The following is a 20,224-nucleotide window of genomic DNA, read 5'->3' as shown; positions in this document are numbered from 1 at the left end:
CTAGGAAAGAAGGAAGTCTCTGAGAGGCCTTTGCTGACGCCGTATGCCCGGGGGTCTAGGAAGAGGGACAGGTCATCGGGGGGTCCTGACCCAAATAGGGGTACGAGGCCCTTACGGTCCATACCGGTGGAGACAGAGTCAGACTCTACTTCTCAGGATGAGCAAGATCCGCCGGTTAAGCCCCCCGGGGGGGGCTGAGGGTGACACGGATCCCCCACCAGTTTTAGGTAGGGAATCTCAGGCGATGGAAGGGGATGATCCACAGGTAGTTCGTCTCTTCAAGAAGGATGAGCTGTCTCCACTTATTCCGGCCATCCTACAGGAGCTAGGCCTGGAGACGCTGCCGGGGGGGGGTCCCCCCCCCCGGCTGGGAGCTATGGATCCTGTCTTATTAGGTCTCAGAGGTCCTACGGTTTCCTTCCCGTTTCATTTCTCAGCGACGGATCTTCTGTTCCGAGAATGGGACATCCCACATTTGGGACTAAAGGTGAGTAAGGCTATGGACAAGTTATATCCCCTTCCAGAGGACGCTTTAGAGCTGCTACGTGTCCCTAAGGTGGATGCAGCAGTATCGGCTGTTACTAAGAGGTCCACAATCCCCGTTATGGGAGCAACAGCCCTCAAGGATTTACAGGATAGAAAGCTAGAGCTGCAGCTCAAGAAGGTGTTTGAAGTCTCAGCGCTGGGGGTCCAGGCAGCGATGTGCAGTAATTTTGCATTACGTGCCAGTCTTCGATGGGCACAGCAACTCCAAGCCAATTCCGACCTCTCTGTGGAGGAGGCTGCCCAGGCGAATCGGCTGGATGCATTCATCGCCTATAGCGCTGATGCTCTTTATGATCTCCTGCGCATGTCGGCCAGATCCATGGTTTATGCAGTACCCGCACGGCTGCTCCTCTGGCTTCGGAATTGGGCTGCGTATGTGTCGTCCAAGGCCCATCTTGGCTCGCTTCCTTTCAAAGGGAAGCTGTTATTCGGCAAGGAATTGGAGGACATGATCCAGTCTCTGGGAGAGAACAAGGTTCATAAACTACCGGAGGACAAGCCCAGATCAAGAGGATCTTTTGCGGCTCGGTCATGGTTCCGTAGTAGTAAACGACCCAGGCCGGCGCGGTCTTCTGGGTCATCCTTTCACACAAGTTCCAACAGACAACAGTCGTGGTCTCAGTCCTTTCGCGGCAGACATTTTGGCAGACCAAGTACCCCGCAGGCGGCAGCGGGGGCCAAGGCCTCTCAATACTGCCGGTTCATTCCTCAGTACCGCTTGTCCATCGTGTACTAATCGTGGGAGTCAGACTCTCGCTTTTCTTCAAGGAATGGACCAAGATAACGTCACACCAGTGGGTCCTCACCGTGGTAAGTCAAGGTTTCGCTTTAGATTTTGTACAGCGCCCTAGGGACAAATTCCTAATATCTCCCTGAGCACACCGCTAGAGGTCTAGAACGGGTAGATGTGAATCCGTTATTTACTCTTTCGGATAGTAGAAAGACTAGGGGGCACTCCATGAAGTTAGCATGGGGCACATTTAAAACTAATCTGAGAAAGTTCTTTTTTACTCAACGCACAATTAAACTCTGGAATTTGTTGCCAGAGGATGTGGTTAGTGCAGTTAGTATAGCTGTGTTTAAAAAAGGATTAGATAAGTTCTTGGAGGAGAAGTCCATTACCTGCTATTAAGTTCACTTAGAGAATAGCCACTGCCATTAGCAATGGTTACATGGAATAGACTTAGTTTTGGGATACTTGACAGGTTCTTATGGCCTGGATTGGCTACTGTTGGAAACAGGATGCTGGGCTTGATGGACCCTTGGTCTGACCCAGTATGGCATTTTCTTATTTTCTTATGTTCTTATGTTCTTAAGTGACAGGCAGTGCTAGACATGCTACAGCGGCTACTGGTCTTGGGGGCTATCACACCGGTTCCATCCATGGAACAACAAAGGGGTCGCTATTCCATTTAATTCGTAGTCCCAAAAAAGGAAGGGACATTCAGGCCAATCATGGATCTAAAAAGAGTAAACAGGTACCTTCGGGTACCTCGTTTCTGAATGGAGACCCTTCGATCAGTCATCGCTTCGGTACGGCAAGGGGAGTTCCTGGCTTCTCTGGATCTCATGGAAGCCTATTTTCATATCGGCATCCAGTCAGCGCATCAGAAGTTCCTCAGGTTCTGTATTCTAGGAAAACACTATCAGTTCCGGGCTCTACCTTTCGGTCTCTCCATGGCACCCAGGACGTTCTCCAAGGTCATGGTCATGGTTGCAGCGCAACTCAGGAGGGAAGGCTTCCTAGTCCATCCTTACTTGGATGATTGGCTAATTGGAGCGAAATCCAAGGCTCTGTGCCAGTCAGCAATCCACCTGGTGCTACAGCTCTTACGATCGCTCGGCTGGGTGGTCAGTCTTGCCAAGAGTCATCTGATCCCCTCCCAGTCTCTAGAGTTCCTGGGAGCCCTGTTCGTTACAGTCTGGGGCAGAGTTTTCCTCACCACAGAATGTGCAGTCAAGCTCCAGAGCGAGGTGAGGGATTTGTTGTCCATCCCCACGGTGAAAGATTACCTGAGGGTATTGGACTTCATGATGTCCACTCTAGAGTTAGTACCCTGGGCCTTTGCTCATATGTGTCCCTTACAATCAGCATTGCTGTCCCGTTGGAATCCAGTGTCAGAGCAGTTTCATCTACCGCTTCCACTTACGGACTCTGCAAGAGCCAGTCTATACTGGTGACTGGTCTCTGAACATCTGGCGTGTGGGGTTCCCCTGATAATACCCGACTGGACAGTTGTCACCACGGATGCCAGTCTCTCCAGTTGGGGAGCGGTTTGTCTGGGGAAGTCAGTACAGGGGCAGTGGTCCACACTCCAAGCTCAGTGGTCGATCAACCGTTTGGAGACCAGGGCAGTGGCTCTCGCATTGAAGGCCTTCCTCCCGCTCCTTCGGGGAAAATCGGTCAGGGTCTCGTCAGACAATGCAACTATGATGGCCTACATCAATCGCCAAGGAGGAACCAAGAGTCGCCCGGTGGCAATGGAGGCACAACACTTGATGAGTTGGGCGGAAGAGCATCTAGTCAGCATTGTGGCATCTCACATCGCCAGCATGGACAACATACAGGCAGACTTTCTCAGTCGTCACCAACTCGATCCTGGAGAGTGGGAGTTAGCCGACGAAGCTTTTCAGCTCATCTGCGACCGGTGGGGCAGCCCATGCCTGGATCTGATGGCCACATTCAAGAACTCCAAGGCTCCACGGTTTTACAGCCGTCGCAGGGAAACAGTGGCAGAGGGGGTAGATGCCCTGGCCCTTCCCTGGCCAACGAACATCTTATTGTACGTGTTTCCTCCCTGGCCGCTGATAGGCAAGGTGACAGGCAGATAGAGCTCCATCCGGCAGAGGTGATTCTAGTAGCGCTGGAGTGGCCGAGATGTCCCTGGTTCGTGGATCTGCTCGATTTGTCTGCCACGAAGCTGCTACGGTTTCGGGAATCAGCAGCTCTTCTGCATCAAGGTCCCGTCTGTTTGGAAGAGGCGGATCATTTTTGTCTAGCGGCATGGCTTTTGAGAGGCAACGGCTGAAGAACAAGGGTTATTCTGATGCGGTGGTGACCACGTTGTTGAGGTCGCGAAAACCATCCACTTCCCTGGCTTATGTCTAGGGTCTGTAAAGTTTTTGATGCCTGGTGTGTGGGGCACGCGGTAGACCCTACGCGGGCGTCAATCCCTGATATTCTCTGTTTTCTTCAGGCAGGACTTTCCAAAGGACTTTCCTGCAGTTCCCTTCGGGTACAGGTTGCGGCACTTGGTTGTTTACGTTGTAAGATCCAGGGAGTAGAGGTAGCACTGCACCCAGATGTGGTGCGTTTCCTGTGAGAGGCGAAGCACTTACGCCCTCCTCTTTGCCATCCGTGTCCTTCCTGGAATCTCAATTTGGTACTTTCGGCATTGTGTGCCCCGCCTTTTGAACCGCTGAAACGAGCGACGCTGAAGGATCTCACATTGAAAGTGGTGGTTTTGGTCGCGATTTCTTCGGCTCGTCTAGTTTCCAAATTGCGGGCGTTGTCGTGCAGGGAACCTTTCTTACGGATTTCAGATTTCGGGGTGTCCTTGCAAGACTGTTCCTTCCTTCCTCCCGAAGGTAATATCTTCCTTCCACATGAATCAATCGATTGAGCTTCCCTCATTCACAGAGGAGGACCACTCGGATCCGGTGTCGAAGGATTTACAGAAATTGGATGTGCGCAGGGCTCTGCTGCGATATCTAGAGGTCACAAATCCTTTCTGGGTGTCTGACCATCTCTTTGTGTTGTGGAATGGTCCGAAAAGAGGTGGTATGGCCTCAAAGACTATGATTGCTTGTTGGCTAAAGGAAGCCATCAATTCAGCATATTTACTGCGTGGTAAGGTGGTACCTGTGGGACTTCGCGCCCATTCCACGTGGTCACAGGCTGCTTCATGGGCGGAATGTCATCAAGTCTCGCCTCAGGAAATTTGCAGGGCAGCTACTTGTAAATCGTTGCATACGTTTGCAAGACATTACAGATTGGATGTACAAGCTTCAGATTCTGGGGGATTTGGAGAAGGGGTGCTCCGAGCGGGCCTCTCCAGCTCCCACCCTCGGTAAGTCAGCTTTGGTACATCCCAGGTGTCTGGACTGATCCGGGTACGTACAGGGAAACAAAAATTTGTTTCTTACCTGATAATTTTTGTTCCTGTAGTACCACGGATCAGTCCAGAGCCCCATCCATGGCTGTGTACACTGAAGTAACGGAGAGTCCGCTCATATAACATTCTTTTCTGGATATTGGTACTGTTTTTCTCGCTTGTTCTTTTGGTTCTGCGAGTTCTGTTCCCAGTTGGGGGTTTGTATAAGCCTTATTATAGATGGACAGATAGATAGTTGGTTAGTTTGGTTTTGTTCCATTCTGCTTTGACATTATTTAAGACTGAGGGACTGTGGGTTGCACCTTGGTATATATGGCAGAGTTGTTTTAAAACTTCTCTGTCTCCATCTGCTGGAAGGGAGGCAAAACCCAGGTGTCTGGACTGATCCGTAGTACTACAGGAACGAAAATTATCAGGTAAGAAACTAATTTTCCTTTTATGCCACCATGTGGCCAAGATAGACAGGTATAAGCACTGCACATTAAGTGAATGGATCGTAATGGAGGAGGCAAGTCAGAAAAGGATTGCCAGCCACTGGGTAAGACCTTAAGGCACTGTCCTCAATGTAGGTATGACTGGCACAGTGTCTTTGAGTAAGAGTATACTAAAATGTTTAAAAAAAATAAGTTTTCTGATAGCTATATTGTGACTGGAAAGAAAAACTTGGGTTGTAAATTTTATTCCTGGAGGGGTCTTGTTGCCTGTATTTTAGCTGCAGAGATTATAACAGCTTGGAAATGAGATTGTTGTTTTCTGTGACCATAGAAGACAAGGTTTCTGTTCCTCAGAGCTGACAGCTGCAATTCCTCAAGCACACTAGGATCTTGAAAATTAGCATTCATCCTCCTTTATGGAAGAGAAACAAAGAATCTTGTAGCTCAGTGTCTTGATGATTGTTTTCTCAGAAATGAAACTGAAAAAAGGGATGCCAAGAGAGATTTTCTCAGGAAGTGTTCACCCTGTTGCATGTCCTACACTATAGGAGAAGAGTGAGGGTTAAAAAAAAACTTGAGCAGGGATTAGTTAGCTGAGTCATCTACCTCTAGGGAACTGATTTTTCAAATTTAGTATAGACGGAAAGTGAAGCACGTTTGTTTGTCTTTGCCTACATGATTCTTGAATGGAAAAAACAGTGTTTCAACTGAAGTTAAACTTAATGTTTTTGGTTATTTTTCCCTGCAGGACTTCCATAGTTTGGCCACGTACCTCTCCCAGAATACATCCTCTGTTTTTCTCCACATCATCTCTGATTTCCACTTGCTTCTCTTTCTAGTCACCAACGAGGTGATGCCTCTCCAGGTATGTAACATCAGGTACCTTTTGGTCTGACCTAGATTGCTATTTCGTATGTTATGACTCCACTGAATGAGTTGGATATTAAAAGCAGGTTGATTAATGGGTTTTATTACAGTCACCTGAGGGGTTGCTAATATTTCATGCTGCGGTGATCCCACTGTCTCCTTAATGATTTTGGAAGCTCAGGCAGGCAGTAGGTGATACAACATGGTTCCAACTTGGCTTTGCAGTAATAGAACAATCAGTCAAGCTGTTGGGCTCAAAGATTCTTCTTATAACAATAATAAGATCAGAAGCACAAAATCTCTCTGGGCCAAGAACTTCTTTTTCTGCCTGAACTTGGCGAGCCACTATGTTGGGAGAGTGCCAGGCTCTGGTGTAACAGCTGCACAATTAGCACCAAGACAGACCAAAATGAATAAAGGGGAGAAAACATCCCTAGATACATGTTTTGCAGACATGCAGAGAAATTGCATGGATTGAGCATGTGCAGTGCAGCTGGGCTGCCAGTGACTAGCTGGAGATCAGGACCAGTCAGAAGATTCAGGGACTTTTGTCTTGTTTAATTGAGTCTTGCCCTATCTCTCTGGTTTTCTTATTTTTTTTTATGTTGAACCCTTTTGTGTTGTATTTGGGTGGGGATGGGGGAAGTTAGGTCGGTGGATATTTTGGGAGGGGGAGAGACATTGAATAGTGTGTAAAGAAAGCAAAACCATCAGAGCCAAAGAAGATCTTGCTAGTTTGCACTCAAAGATGGAAACTGGGTTCTTATAGCCTTTCATTATTGAAACTTAATCAGTTTTCAAGTATACTGCAGACATTCCATGAATTAAGGAAGATCAGAGGAAGACCAAACTGCCAGCATGCTTAAATGATGAGGTGAAAGAAGTAATTAAAGGCAAAAAAAGAAGGCACAATAGGACAGAACATAAGAATTGGCAAGTTAAATGTAAAATATTAGTAAGGCAGGCTAAGAATTTAAGAAGAAACTTTCCATATAGGCAAATACTAAAAAAATATCTTTCTGAAGAAGGGGAAGGACTGTGAGGGGATCATTTGGACTACTAGATGATCAGGGGGGGTAAAAGGGCACTCTGGGAGGGCAGGGACATAGCAGAAAAACGAAATGAAATCTTTTGAGGAAGAGGTTGGGGAGATAGCTTCCATTGTGAGTATTTTTAAATGTCTTGTTTCGGAACTGAAGTGAGTAATTGGAAAATGTCATAGAGCAACTTGATGAACTAAAGATTAACAAATCATCGGGATTGGATGGTATGTACCCCAGAGTTCTCAAAAAAAAACAAACAAACAAACTCTGCTATGAAATTTCAGATATTACTAACAATTTGTAAACTACAGTTACCTGCCACAGTACCTGAAAACTGAAGGGTGGCCAATGTAATGCTGATTTTTAGAAAGAGTTCCGGGGGTGCTCTGGGAAATGATAGATCAGTGAGCCTGATGTTGGTGCCGGTCAAAATAGTAGAAGATATGCTTAAGAACAGAATTACTGGGCGTATGGATAGATATGACTTAACGGGCAAAGACAACATGGTTTTAGCAAGAGGAAGTCATGCCTTACCAAGCTATTAGATTTTTTATTTTTTTTTTGAAGGTACGAATAAACCTAAACAATGGTGAACTGGTCGATTTATAGTGTATCTCAAAACATTTGACAAAGGCCCTCATGAGAGACTCATCCAGGAAATGTAAAAAGTCACGAGATAGAAGGCAATGTGCTGTTGTGGATTGGAATTGATTAAAAGATAGGAAACAGAGTTGGACTAAATGGTCAATTTTCCCAATGGAATAATGTCAATTTAATTTTAATTTTTGATTTATATTCCACCTTTTGTAACTGGTCAGCCACTTCAAAGAAGATTACATTCAGGTACAATAAGTATCCCCAGAGGATTTACAATCTGAGGGGGTCATTTACTAAGCCATGATATTTTGTTGTGAAAGGGAACAAATACCGCGTGGGAGGCATCACTGAGGCAAAGGCTGGCTGGCGCCATTTTGAAAGATGGCATCAACCGGCCTGGAGCCTAGGAGGGTCTCCAGGCTCCACTAGATCCTATGGATTCCCACTAGACTACTAGGCATGTTGTCTGAGATAAGGGGGACTGGGGGGGGGGGGCACTAGACTACTAGAGACTACTTCTGAGGAAGAGGGGGAGGCTAGAGGAGGGTGGTGTGGTAGGATGGCTCCAACCTGGAAGGGAGTTGGTGGAAGAGTTGGATCCTGGGGGGATGAGTTATATTTGAAAAGGGCTTGAAGTTGGGGGGGGGGGGGGTAGGGCAGGGTAAGGCATCATTGTGCGATTTTAAATATTTATTTTTATTTATTTATTTTACTTTTAAGCCACCTTTACAGGTGGTGGGGGTGTGTGGGGTCTACTCACACCCCTTGGAGGGTATTTTCATGGTTGGGAGTGGTATTTTGTGTCGTCAGGGCTCTTTAAATTTCACACAGGAGCATTGGGATGTGCATTAATATCCTGATGCTCCCACTGAAAAGCCACAACTCAGGAATTGTAGATAACTAATGTTGCAGCAAATAAGGTGACTTGAGTTATTTTTTGCAAGCTGTGATATTGGATTTGCATGAAATTTGCTATACATGAGCTGCTTTGCATGCATTTGAAAATTTTATGCATGCAAAGTAGCTCATTACAATAGGAGGTTTTGGTTTTTGTTTTGTTTTTTTTGCAGTGGAGGCATAATATCTGGCGATATTGTGCTTTATACCCTTATTGCATCTTAGTAAATATATCCTTCAGTTTGTACCAAAGGTAGTGGAGGGCGACATGACTTCCCAGGATCACAAGGAGTATCAGAAGGATTTGAACCTTAGCTTCCTTGTTTCAAAGCCTGCTGTGAGGAACCTTGCCGACTGGGACCTGGGCAGATGAAATTTAAAGTGGATATGCAATGTGATGCACATAGGGGAAAATAATCCTAACTGTAGATACATCATGCTGGGTTTCATATTATGGAATACCACCCAGGAAAAGGATCTTGGTGTCAAACACTTGGCTCAGTGTGTCAGATAGAATGCTAGACGTTATTTGGAAAGAAATGGAAAATAAAAATGAAATCATCATGAAACCTCTTTATTGATCCATGGTGCATCTGCACCTTGTGCACTGTGTGCAGTTCTGATTGAACCATCTTAAAAAAGATATAGCAGAATTAAAAACAAAAACATAGAGAAAGGCAACAAAAATGGTAAAGGGGTGGAACAATCCTTATGAAGAAACATGATGGTAGCAGAAGACTATAAGACCCATCTAATTTACCCATTCACCCAAGAAAGGCTAAACAAGTTAGAGATTTTCAGCTTGGACTAGCGATTGAGATGGCATATGACACATTTACAAAATCATGAACAGGAAAATAGGGAACTGTTATTTCTCTGTGTACAAGCATAATAAAGAGCCACACAAGATGGATGTCATCCAAAGGTACTAGATCATTCAGTTTTCTCTGAGGATAAGCAAGATGGCAGCCCTCATGCATGGATGACATTGAATGGAGGCTGGCACAGAAAACTTATCTCAAAGGTTTTCTAGTACTTTGATTGAGCCTCTCTGAGCATGCATTATACCACGCATGTGGGGACCCCCTCTCTCTTTTTTGCCTACAGAGCCTAGTGTGTCATGCTAATTCTCTCTCTCTCTCCTTTTTTCTTTTTTCATGTATTGTTAAAAAATCTTCTTGCGGTATAGACGCGGAGTCCTACTGGTTCTCCTCTTAGTGTCTTTAGCCAGTTTTTTTGGCATTTAAGTTAAGTTTTCTTTCATTGTCATTACCCCCGAGCGGTGATGCCTTCAGTGCCTGCCGGCCATTGTAGGGGGCTGCCATTGAGTTCTATTTTGCGTCCTTTTGTTTCACTTCTGTTAAAGTGACTTGCCCAAGGTCACAAGAAGTGACAGCAGGACTTGAACCCTGGTCTCCTGGTTTGTAGCCCACTGCTCTAACCACTAGGCTACTCCTCCACTCAAACTTTCTGATATGTGCATTAATGGCACATATCATTTTAGCATCTGTTCAAGATATCTGTAGAGCTGCCACATACACACTTTTACAGAACATTACTGACTAGATAAAGACTCACACAAGGCCAGTATATTCGGACAAGGAGTGCTTAAAAATATTTTTCAATAGTTTAAAACCAACTTCCCACAGCATAACAACCCTCGGCTGGAGAAACCCATCTTGTGTGGTTCTTTGTAATGCTTGTCCATGGAGAGAGCAAAGCTGCTCAATTACCTGTACCAGGTGTTCTCCGTGGACAGCAGACCAAACAAGCCACACAATCCCTCCCTCCCCAGAAAGTTGGGCAAGCGTAGAAAAGGACTGGGGGGGGGGGGGATCTCGCGCGGGGTTGCTAGCTGTGTCTGCTCAGAAGGCAGGATTAAACTTTCTGAGCTGTGAGAGGAAAAACAACTGACCCAGACCCAGTGCTGTCTGATGACGTCACTCATCTTGTGTGGCTGGTGGTTCTGCTGTCCACGGAGAATACCTGTTACAAGTAAGCAACTTTGCTTTACCCTTTCCACTAGGGTTAGGAGATATTTATTTATTTATTTAACATATTTCTATACCGGTCTTCATGAAGGGATTCATATCAGACCGGTTTACATTGAACTTAGGGGTTTAATTAGTTAACCAAACAAGAAAGCCGAAGCAGAGTTACATATAACAAGGGGGATGAACTTGGGGGCTAAAGTAGCCAGGAAGTAGACAGAAAGCAATTAACTCGAAGAGAATAACCCATGAAGGGTACTGGGATTAGTAAACGTCCCATCCCTTGGGCTGAGTCTGAAGTGAACATTTTGAGTTAAGGGAAGGCTTGGAGGAAGAGCCAAGTAAGAAGGCATGGTGCCAGTCTTATGTCAGTCGGCAGTTTGTTCCAAAGGACTGGGCCTGCTGTGGAGAAGGAACGTTCTTTGGTGGAAGTTAGACGGGTGGATTTAGTAGGTGGGACTTGTAGGGTTCCTTTGTATGCTTCTCTGATGGGTCTTTCAGAAGAGTGGTGTTTGAAAGGGGTCTGAAGGTCCAGTGTGAGCTGTTTGTGGATGGTTTTGTGGATTATAGTGAGTGCTTTATGTATGATTCTGTATTTTATAGGCAGCCAGTGTAGGCTTCGGAGGATGGGGGTGATGTGAGCACGCCGGTTGGTGTTGGTTAAGATTCTGGCTGCTGCGTTCTGGAGCATCTGTAGAGGTTTGGTGGCTGAGATGGGGAGCCCCAGGAGTAAAGCGTTGCAGTAGTCAGCTTTCGAGAATAACGTTGATTGAAGGACGGTTCTGAAGTCCTGGAAGTGGAGAAGGGGTTTGAGTCTTTTTAGAACTTGATGTTTATAGAAACAATCCTTAGTGATATTGTTAATTGATTTCTTTAAGTTCAGATGATTGTCTAGGATTACTCCTAAATCTCTTGTTTGAGATATCTGTGGGTCAAGGACTGTTTGATCAGTATTGGTCGAGTGTTCAGGGGAGATAAAAAGGATTTCCGTCTTGGATGCGTTGAGAACCAGGTTCAGGCTGGAGAGGAGGCTTTTGATGGACTTCAGGCAATTTTCCCAGTAGTTAAGCGTTTTTTGGAAGAGATTCTTTTATGGGGATCAAGATCTGTACGTCATCTGCATAGAGGTAGTGTGTTAGTTTTAGGTTTGAGAGCAGATGACAGAGGGGGGTAGTAAGTAGATATTGAAGAGGGTCGGGGATAAAGAAGAGCCTTGTGGGACACCTAGCGTTGACTTATAACTTGGTGATTCTTTGTTATTGACTCTGACCTTGCAGCTTCTGTTGTTAAGGAAAGAGTCGAACCATCTGAGGGCGAGTCCAGCGATTCCGATGACTGAGAGACGGTTTAGAAGGATGGCATGGTTCACCGTATCGAAAGCCGCCGAGATATCTAGTAGGACCAGCAAGTATGAAAGCCCTTTGTCAAGACCCATGAAGATGTGGTCTGATAGGGCAATGAGAAGGGTTTCTGTACTGGACGATTTCCGGAAACCGTACTGGGAAGGGTATAATATTTTATGTTCCTCAAGGTAGTCCGAGAGTTGTGTGTTCACAACTTTCTCTGTGAGCTTTGCTAGAAACGGGAGCTTGGATATGGGTCTGAAATTAGAGAGTTCTTTTGTATCCAGGTTGGGTTTCTTCAAGAGGGGTTTGAGTGACACAGTTTTTAGATCATCCGGGTAGATTCCTTGGGCTAGGGAACAGTTTATGATGTTGGTTAGTGATCTAGAGATGGTGCTCGGGATGAGGAGCAGTTTAGTTGGGATGTGGTCCGTCGGATGGCTGGAAGGATTCATTTTCTTAAGGGTAGATTCTATCTCCAGGGGGGTAATGGGTTCGAAGAAGTTGAGGGTGGCTCCAGGGCGATGGGTGGAGTAGGAGTTTAGGGCTGGGGGCATTGGGTTGGTGGGGAGAAGGGCAAGTGTGTTTGTAATTTTATCCTGAAAGAAGCGTGCTAGTTCATTGGCTTTTGATTGAGCTTGTTCATCGGGGATGGTGGGGGCAGAGGGTTTTGTGAGTTGGGATACGAAGGAGAACAGAGCCCTAGCATCATATTGTATATCATGGATTCTGCTTGCATAAAAATCTTTTTTTGTTTGTAGAAGAGAGATCTTGTAGAGATGGAGGGTGCGTTTATAGTCCTGAAACTATCAGGTAACGGATTTGAAAGAAGTTGGAGAGAGTATTTTTTCATTCAGTGCACAATAAAGAGCTGTGGCATTTGTCGATGGTCGAGGCAACTAATATAGCAGGGTTTAAAAGCAGTTTAGACAAGTTTCTGGAGGAAAAGTCCTTAAACAGTTGTTAGCCAGGTAGACCTGGGAAAGCCACCATTAAATCCCTGGGAGTGAGCAACAAGGAATGGATCTACTCTGCCGAGTACCTTCCTACTGACCCAAAATGGCCACTGTCTGAGGGCAGGGCCTTGGGTCTGACTCAGCATGGCACATCTTATGTTCTGTAATGAACCTAGAAACAGCAAAGGACATCCATATCCTGTATATAATGCTTGGCCAAAAATGCTTGATAGATTTCATTTAAAAACAAAATGCAGAGCATTAGCTTATAGTAGATGCTGATGCTTAGAGGCATGGTTTTCAGGTATTACAGTTATAAAGAGTTGTATCACCTACAGGCTTATCTACCTGCTTTGGCATGCAGGTATTAGCTGGGACGCCTTTGGCATCCGGGTGTTTGTCAGTCTGTTCTCCTGTCTTTGCAGGATAGCATCAGTTTGTTGTTGGATGCTGTGCGGACTAGGAATGAAGACCTGGCCCAGACCTGGAAGAAATCAGAACAGTGGGCCACCATCGAACAGCTCTGCAGTAAGTGCCCTCTGTCCCTGCGGCTCCTGCAATATTCTCCTTGTCTAGAAAGCCCAGCTGTGGCCAATCCCTTCTTGTAAAATAGAAAAGTCAGACTGAAATTAGCTCCAAATGCAAAAGCTAATTGTGTGGCTTGTGACACTCGGTAAAAAATAAAATAAAGGCATGAATAGTCGGGGCGGCCCCCTGAAAGGACATGATGAAATCCAGAAAATGTTAAAAACTACTAAAAGTATCTCAGCTATTAGATGTTAAAAATGACTTCTGTTATTCCAGTTATTCCATTACTCTGAATTGCAGTCAAATGGCACACATTCAGATGTATACTTTATCCATCTAAGAACCAGATGGATTTTCTCATTTGAGCAGGGTCAGATTTGGTCCACTGCCACCCCTAGGCACTGATTCAGAGTCTGGGGGGAGGGGGATAGTTACGGGGGAGGAGTCGGTGAAAGGATCGCCTTCCAAGGTCCAGGGTAGGAAATGTTCTTCCCCCTCAAATTTTGCTGGCCTTGGCACAGGCCTAATAGGCCTGTGTGTAAATTCAACCTTGCATTTGAGCCTTGCATTACACAGTAATAATTGCTAGAAAATAAGATGCACAGGCAGATAAACAACCGTATGATCAGAAGAAGGGTAGAGTGAGCGTAGCACCTCACTTGACTTCGTCGTGCAGTACATGTTTAACTGAAGACTCTCGCCTACAACCTCAGAATGAGAACAGATAGCATAGGGTTTCATGAACATGCAGAAAGCAAATTAGGTGATGAGTAACAGTTTGATTGTGTACTGTGTGTGTGTCTGTCACCATTTTAACACAGCTTCCTTTCCAAGCTACTGCCATAGTTTAAAAAAAAAAAAATTACCTTAGAGAGTAGCGCATGGTTAAATGAAATAAATGTTTTAAATTAATGACATTCCAATCTGTATCCTGTTATAAGACCATGCATGGGGGGCTCCTATATAAGCTTTACATATATTCCTCCTGGTTCCAATATTTTGCTCAGTAGATAAGTTAACATTGCAAATTTTCATTTCTGCACCGGGCTTGCTGAGTGCACAGACGCACCCAATTGTGTTTTAAAACAGGCACATTACAAGATAAAGGGTCTGCCTCCAGGCAGCTGCTCAAACGGCCAGAAACTTGGAAAAGAGTTCTCTCAAACACAGCAGACCAGTGTCTGACCACTCACCTCTTGTCCCAGGCAGACAGACAGACAGCTCTCTGCTCAGGCAGTAAGAATTGGAATACATAGATGTGTGAGTAGTGCAGGCTAACACTGGGCAGTCACCGCAAGTCAGGGACAACAGCTCTTCTAATTTAGTACTTCTTTATGTCATTTTCTGGATCACCACCTCTACATTGCCACTCATACAGGCCGATTCAGAAAAATGTGCGGGAGAGCTGGCGAGCGCACAGGCCACTCTCCTGGGCACGCAATTCAGGAGGGTGGCCTAGGCAAATTAGGGCCCACGGTAAAAGGAGCGGCGGCTGTCAGCGGGTTTGACAGCCAACGCTCAATTTTGCCGGCGTCTGTTCTCAAACCCGTTGACAGCCACAGGTTCGGAAAACGGATGCCGGCATAATTGAGCGTCCATCTTCTGACCCGCGGGCCAATTTTTTACTTTTTTTTTTTTTTTACTTTTGGGGCCTCTGACTTAATATCGCTATGATATTAAGTCAGAGTGTACAGAAAAAGCAGTTTTTTCTGCTTTTCTGTACACTTCCCCTGCGCCGGCAGAAATTAACGCCAGCCTTTGGGCAGGCGTTAATTTCTGAAAGTAAAATGTGCGGCTTGGCTGCACATTTTACTTTCTGTATCGCGCGGGAATAACTAATAGGGCCATCAACATGCATTTGCATGTTGCGGGCGCTATTAGTTTCAGGGGGGTTGGACGCTCGTTTTCAACGCGCTATTACCCCTTACTGTATAAGGGGTAAAGCTAGCGCGTCAAATGCGCGTCCAAACCTGGGCTAACGGTATGCGCCACCGGCGCGCACTGTACTGTATCGGCCTGATAGCAATTTAAACAATAGCCAATTTAAAACAAAAAAACACAATAAAACTTTCTCCTTTCAGCTTCCATTTGTGTCTTGGTCCCAGACCCATGTTCCTTCTCTTTTTCTCTCTCTATTTTCCATCTCTCTGCAGGTACAGTTGGAGTTCAGCCATCAGGAATTCAGGACTACAGCGCTGTTGGCAGTTCCACTCATGCCCCAACCTCAGCGATGTGGTCGTGCCAACACTGCACTTTCATGAACCAGGCGGGCACAGACCAGTGTGAGATGTGCAGGCTCCCCAGGACCTAAATTCCATGCTCCCCCTCCCCTCATCCCTCCAGCAAGCTGGTCCTAAGGCTTGAGTTGTACTGACATAAAGCATCTGAAACCAGGGTCAGTTCTCCTGCTTAGTCCCCTGTTGTGTTATAACCAGAGAGCAGAAAGGGAGGAGAAATGGTCACTGTGTGTCCTGTTGGGCGGTGTTTCAGGAGAGACAATAGAATTTCCCTGCTGACAGATGTGACCTCAAAAACAGAAGTCCCAAAGCTGTAGCCCAGAGAGGATGAGATCGAGACATTTCTAAAAACCCTGTTCATTTTGTCCAGCGTGACTTGAACACTTCAGTAATGTATGTGGTTTGTTTAGCTACCACGTCTGCATTTTTCACCTCTTACTGTGCTGCCTGCCATGCCCTAACATCAGGCACAGTGCCTTAACTGTGACCTCTGCTGCACAGCACTATGATTAGTCAGGCAGAGGTGCTCATCAGCGCACTTGTACCTCTCCTTTTTAAGTCCCAACAGCAGGGTTGTAAGATCTAGCTCACATTAATAGAATTATTTAAAATAGAGATCATTCATTGTGCTTTAAAAGTTCAGTGAGTAGTGGTGTGTGATCTACTCGTAAAGATCTGAGAAATTAGTGTTCACCTATTTTTACCTGGAAATTCCCAGAAAATTCATTTAATATGAAAAAAAATATATATTTTCTCCCTGTGTTTTTTTTTTTTTTCTAAAATAAATTTGTTCCTAGGACAATTTTTGTTTAAAAACTGTTACTATTTTTGAGGAGTTATTCCCATTATATGAGGTGACATTTGCTACTTCCTAGGGATTTTTTATTCTTCAAGTGTTTGTGCATCTGTCAGTGCCTTTGATGTCATGCACGCTGGTTCGGGTTGGTTCAGGCTGTGCATGCGACGTCATTTGTGCTGCGATGGTTGGCTGGGGAGCTGCTTAAAAGCTGTGAAACTCATTTCCAAGTCCAGTTCTATAGCAGGTGATAACTATCAACTTTTTGGCATATTGCCTCATGATAGCTAAATGGGGGGTTTTTCCTTTGAATTTGTTTACATGTGGGTGGGGAAAAAAAAATCACAGATGCCTGTTTGTAATGAAGTAGTTAAGTTTGTCCTGAAACTCGTCACCTGAGAGGTGCACAATTGAAACAGAAAATGTAGTAGGTGAGTTCAATTCAATGGTCATCCCCAGCAAGATTTACCGTTAACTAGAAAGCAAAGAAGCTCCTCAGATCAGCTCTCCCAGTACCAAGAGAGCTGAGGCTTCTATTTCCTTGATGCAGCAAATGCAGACTGAAGCTCTGCATTTGCTGCACTTTCCCCTCCCCAAAACCTGCTGCATGTCATGTTCCCTGCTGGCATGTACTTTGTAATAACAAGGCCACATCTGTAAAGAAGAGACTGAAGAAGTGAGGTCCTTCTTGCACTTGTGCTCTGGATCCTATGTACTTGTTTGCCAGGTTCTGGACTCCTTAAGAACAATGTATCCTAGAGCATGAACTGCTTCTGATTCAAAGGCTTTGCTGCTTGTCCTAGCTCTTGGGTTTTGAGCCCTGAGCTGAAGAAACCGATGCACTGATTGTGGCGCTGGGGGTGGGGGTGATGCTTGTTAACAAGCTGTTGCATAGCACCTGCTGCACAAGTTAGTTGTGAGCTTGTTAAGATGAGCCACATCCACCCAAGACACCTGGCCCAGTGCCCGTGGCTGTGCTACAGCAGTGCTGAGTGTCTGCATTGCCTGTGTAATTGTTTCCCTATCAGATCCAAAGATCACTTATTTTAATGGCAGATCTCATTTGAGCCATGGGCTGAGGGTTTCGCATGTAGAACTGAGCCACAGGTTGGTCTCCTCTGTTCATGCCACTTTTTGCAGGTGGTGAAGTGCAGCCCTTATTGTAATGCAGCAATCCAGAGTTTTGATTTATTGAAGGTACAAAATGAAAGAAAGTCCTAGAGGGATCAGATCCCGTTGTAGCTGACTCTCTTCTGCTATAACAGTGGTACACTGCTTGCCTGACTGAAGCTGCCATTGTCCCAGGGCCAAATCTCAGTCACCGTCAAATGTCCTTTTTTTTTTTTTTTTTTTCCTAACCTTAAAAGCCCAGTCACTGCAGAGAGCCATGAACCAAGCTTCCCTCTAGAACCTGCCATAGGTGCATTGCTGGTGTGCGATAGCCAGATTCCCCCCCCCCCCCCCCTTCACGAGGGCTGTGAACTCTGCCTGTGCTCTGCAGCATCCCCAGCTCAGGCTGGCCCAGGGAGCAGGTCTGGTTTGGAATTAGAACCTGGGTCTCCCACAGCCACTGACCTATGGAGACTTTGGGCTGATTCTTTCAAGGAAACTTTGTTCTTAAAATGGCCTTCTGTCATATAAAACCTGTATTAAGAAATCTGTGTTTGCTGAAGGAAAACAATCAAACTGCTGTGGATTGCTGCCTTCACTGGTCTCTCTAGCTTTTCACTGTGGCATGGTCTCTAAAGACTGGACAGAGATGACCTGCCCCACCTGTGCTAAACTTTCTTTGCCTTTGCAGCTGTCAATTTGAGGCATACTGCAGTGATCAAATAAAATGGCAAGTGTCTGTTGCATTAAGTACACTGAATTATCAGGGTAGTATGTCTAGCCTGCCTACTTTCCACTCACCAGGTTTGCTTCAATTAGAAACAAAAATAAATGTCCACAGAACTGAAGGGAGACTATATATCTTGTCCAGTGTAATTACCCAGGGGGAGATACCCAGAAGATAGTAGGGTCCTTGTAAGAGGATGTCCCTTAACATGCACAGTAGGATGAGAACTTTTTACTTTGGAAATATTACTACTACTCTGTCTCCCTAGAAAGTAATGTGATCTTAAAAGTAACTCCCCGTGGTTCAGGTCATAGGAACATGCAACAGGCAGGAGCTAGTAGGGCCTGAGTTAATCTCAGCCCAGGGAGGGGAGGGAAGCTGGTTACGGTGGGGTGCACCCCTCCAGTCCCCAGCAAGAATCCCCTGAGCCACAGAAACCATCAAGGAAGCAAAAGGGGGAAAATGAACAAACAAAATAAACCTAGCTGCTCCTCTGCAGTTGGCAGGAAACTGCATCATACTCTACACAGGCCAATTGAGTTTCAATGTGAATAAGAGAATTTGCCAATCTGGCAGCGCCTAGGGGAACAGTAAAGCTGCTTAAAACATGAGAAAAAGAAAGTGGACCTTGTGCCTGGTGAACGAACACTTTCAGCAAGATGAAATGAAGAGTTAATGAAAGTGAAAACCAGAGCCAAAGCTTTTGTATGTTCTGTTTCCTAGCTCCTTCACTTCCTTGGAATGGCTCACCACTTGTCCAGTTATCATATGCTCTCTTGTTTTCACTTCCCCTTTTCCTAGGGGTTTTAATATAAGTAATAGCAGCAGCTGTATATGCCTGCAGATGGATTTTCTCTCTCCTGAGGACCTGAAGAAAATAATAGGCTGCCCTGCTCTTTTTTTTTTTTCTTCTGTTTTGACACTTTTCCAATCATCAGAAGATGCACTTTCTAAATGGGTGGTGCTGAGGAACTCTTCTGGCATGTAAAGTCATGCATTGGTCATGGGGCTGCACAGCTGGGATTTGTGTGCACCTCCCATTTCCACCATGGAATGTGAAACAGGCCAACATCTGTTTTAAAGAAGAGGCACCAAAGAGTTATTCCATCCTTTTTGCTTGCCTGCGTGTCCTGTGCTTTAAAAAAAAAAAAGGTTCTATAATGCAATGGAAGGCAATGTCTATGGTACATCTGCTGCTTGGTGTCTAGCCATGAGAAAGCACTCCACAGATTTCTCCCGCTGGTGTTTTGCCATACAGCACCCTCAGTCCTTGGGCTCAAGGTCCTTTTCAGGAATTTTGCTGCTTTCCTTTGATGTTTGATTTCAGATTCTTGCAATGCCTTCTGATTGCTGTTTTGTTTTTTTTCTTGTGTTTCTTAGTTTGTAGACATGGCTCCCTAGGGTGTTGTGCCTTTTTTTTTTTTTTTTACTTGCAGATCTGTTTTGCTTTTGGAGGTTTCCTAATTCCAATTGCAAGAAAAATCAATAAAAGCAGCTGAACTATGTCACAGTGTTTGCATGTTTATAGTTTGTAATTGGGCCTTGGTCAAAGCCAAAGAACTTAATATTGCAGTAGAAAATGTAAAGCTTTTTTAGATTTTGCTGGAAGAAATTACTTCAATCCACGGTGTGTAAAACGTAGAAAGTTACTGCTAAAAGTCCTCAACAGATGGTAGTTGGTGACTGCAGGAACCCCCTGTGTTCTTCCTATTCACTGCATAGGCTCAGCGCTGTCTGCATGGCCTGCCCTAGAAGCTGCTATAAAACAGCAAATCTGACTGCAAAGGCTACATGTGCTGAAACTTAACATTTATTTAAAGGCTCTGCATTTCAGTAAGGATGTTACAGCTTTATGCAGATACGGCTGGATTTAGGGGGGTGGACCAATTTTTTTTTTTTTTATAGTGGGGTGTGGAAAATTGTTGTTTGATCCAGATATAATGGAAGACTGCAGAAATTGTAGATTCCTTTAAAGCCTGTGGTCTGATTTTTCTTAGCCCTTGGAATTGTGAAGAAGCAATATTGTAGAATCCTTTC

At 45.2% G+C, this 20,224-nt stretch overlaps 1 protein-coding gene across 1 annotated transcript in view; it reads left to right on the top strand.

The window, feature by feature from the left end:
• NPLOC4 (NPL4 homolog, ubiquitin recognition factor) overlaps positions 1 to 19,692 on the top strand; it is a 104,588-nt gene extending 84,896 nt beyond the window's left edge. Inside the window, exons 15-17 of the mRNA XM_029599232.1 lie at positions 5,844 to 5,960; positions 13,215 to 13,317; positions 15,471 to 19,692. Of these exons, the coding sequence (XP_029455092.1) occupies positions 5,844 to 5,960; positions 13,215 to 13,317; positions 15,471 to 15,628 (378 nt within the window). The 3' untranslated portion in view covers positions 15,629 to 19,692. The remainder of the gene's footprint in view (positions 1 to 5,843; positions 5,961 to 13,214; positions 13,318 to 15,470) is intronic.
• Positions 19,693 to 20,224: the final 532 nt, after the last annotated feature.

This window comes from Rhinatrema bivittatum, chromosome 4, assembly GCF_901001135.1.
Source record: "Rhinatrema bivittatum chromosome 4, aRhiBiv1.1, whole genome shotgun sequence".
Lineage (NCBI taxonomy): Eukaryota > Metazoa > Chordata > Amphibia > Gymnophiona > Rhinatrematidae > Rhinatrema > Rhinatrema bivittatum.
The sequence above is the reverse complement of the archived record's forward strand: the minus strand, read 5'-3'. Positions and strand labels throughout refer to the sequence as shown.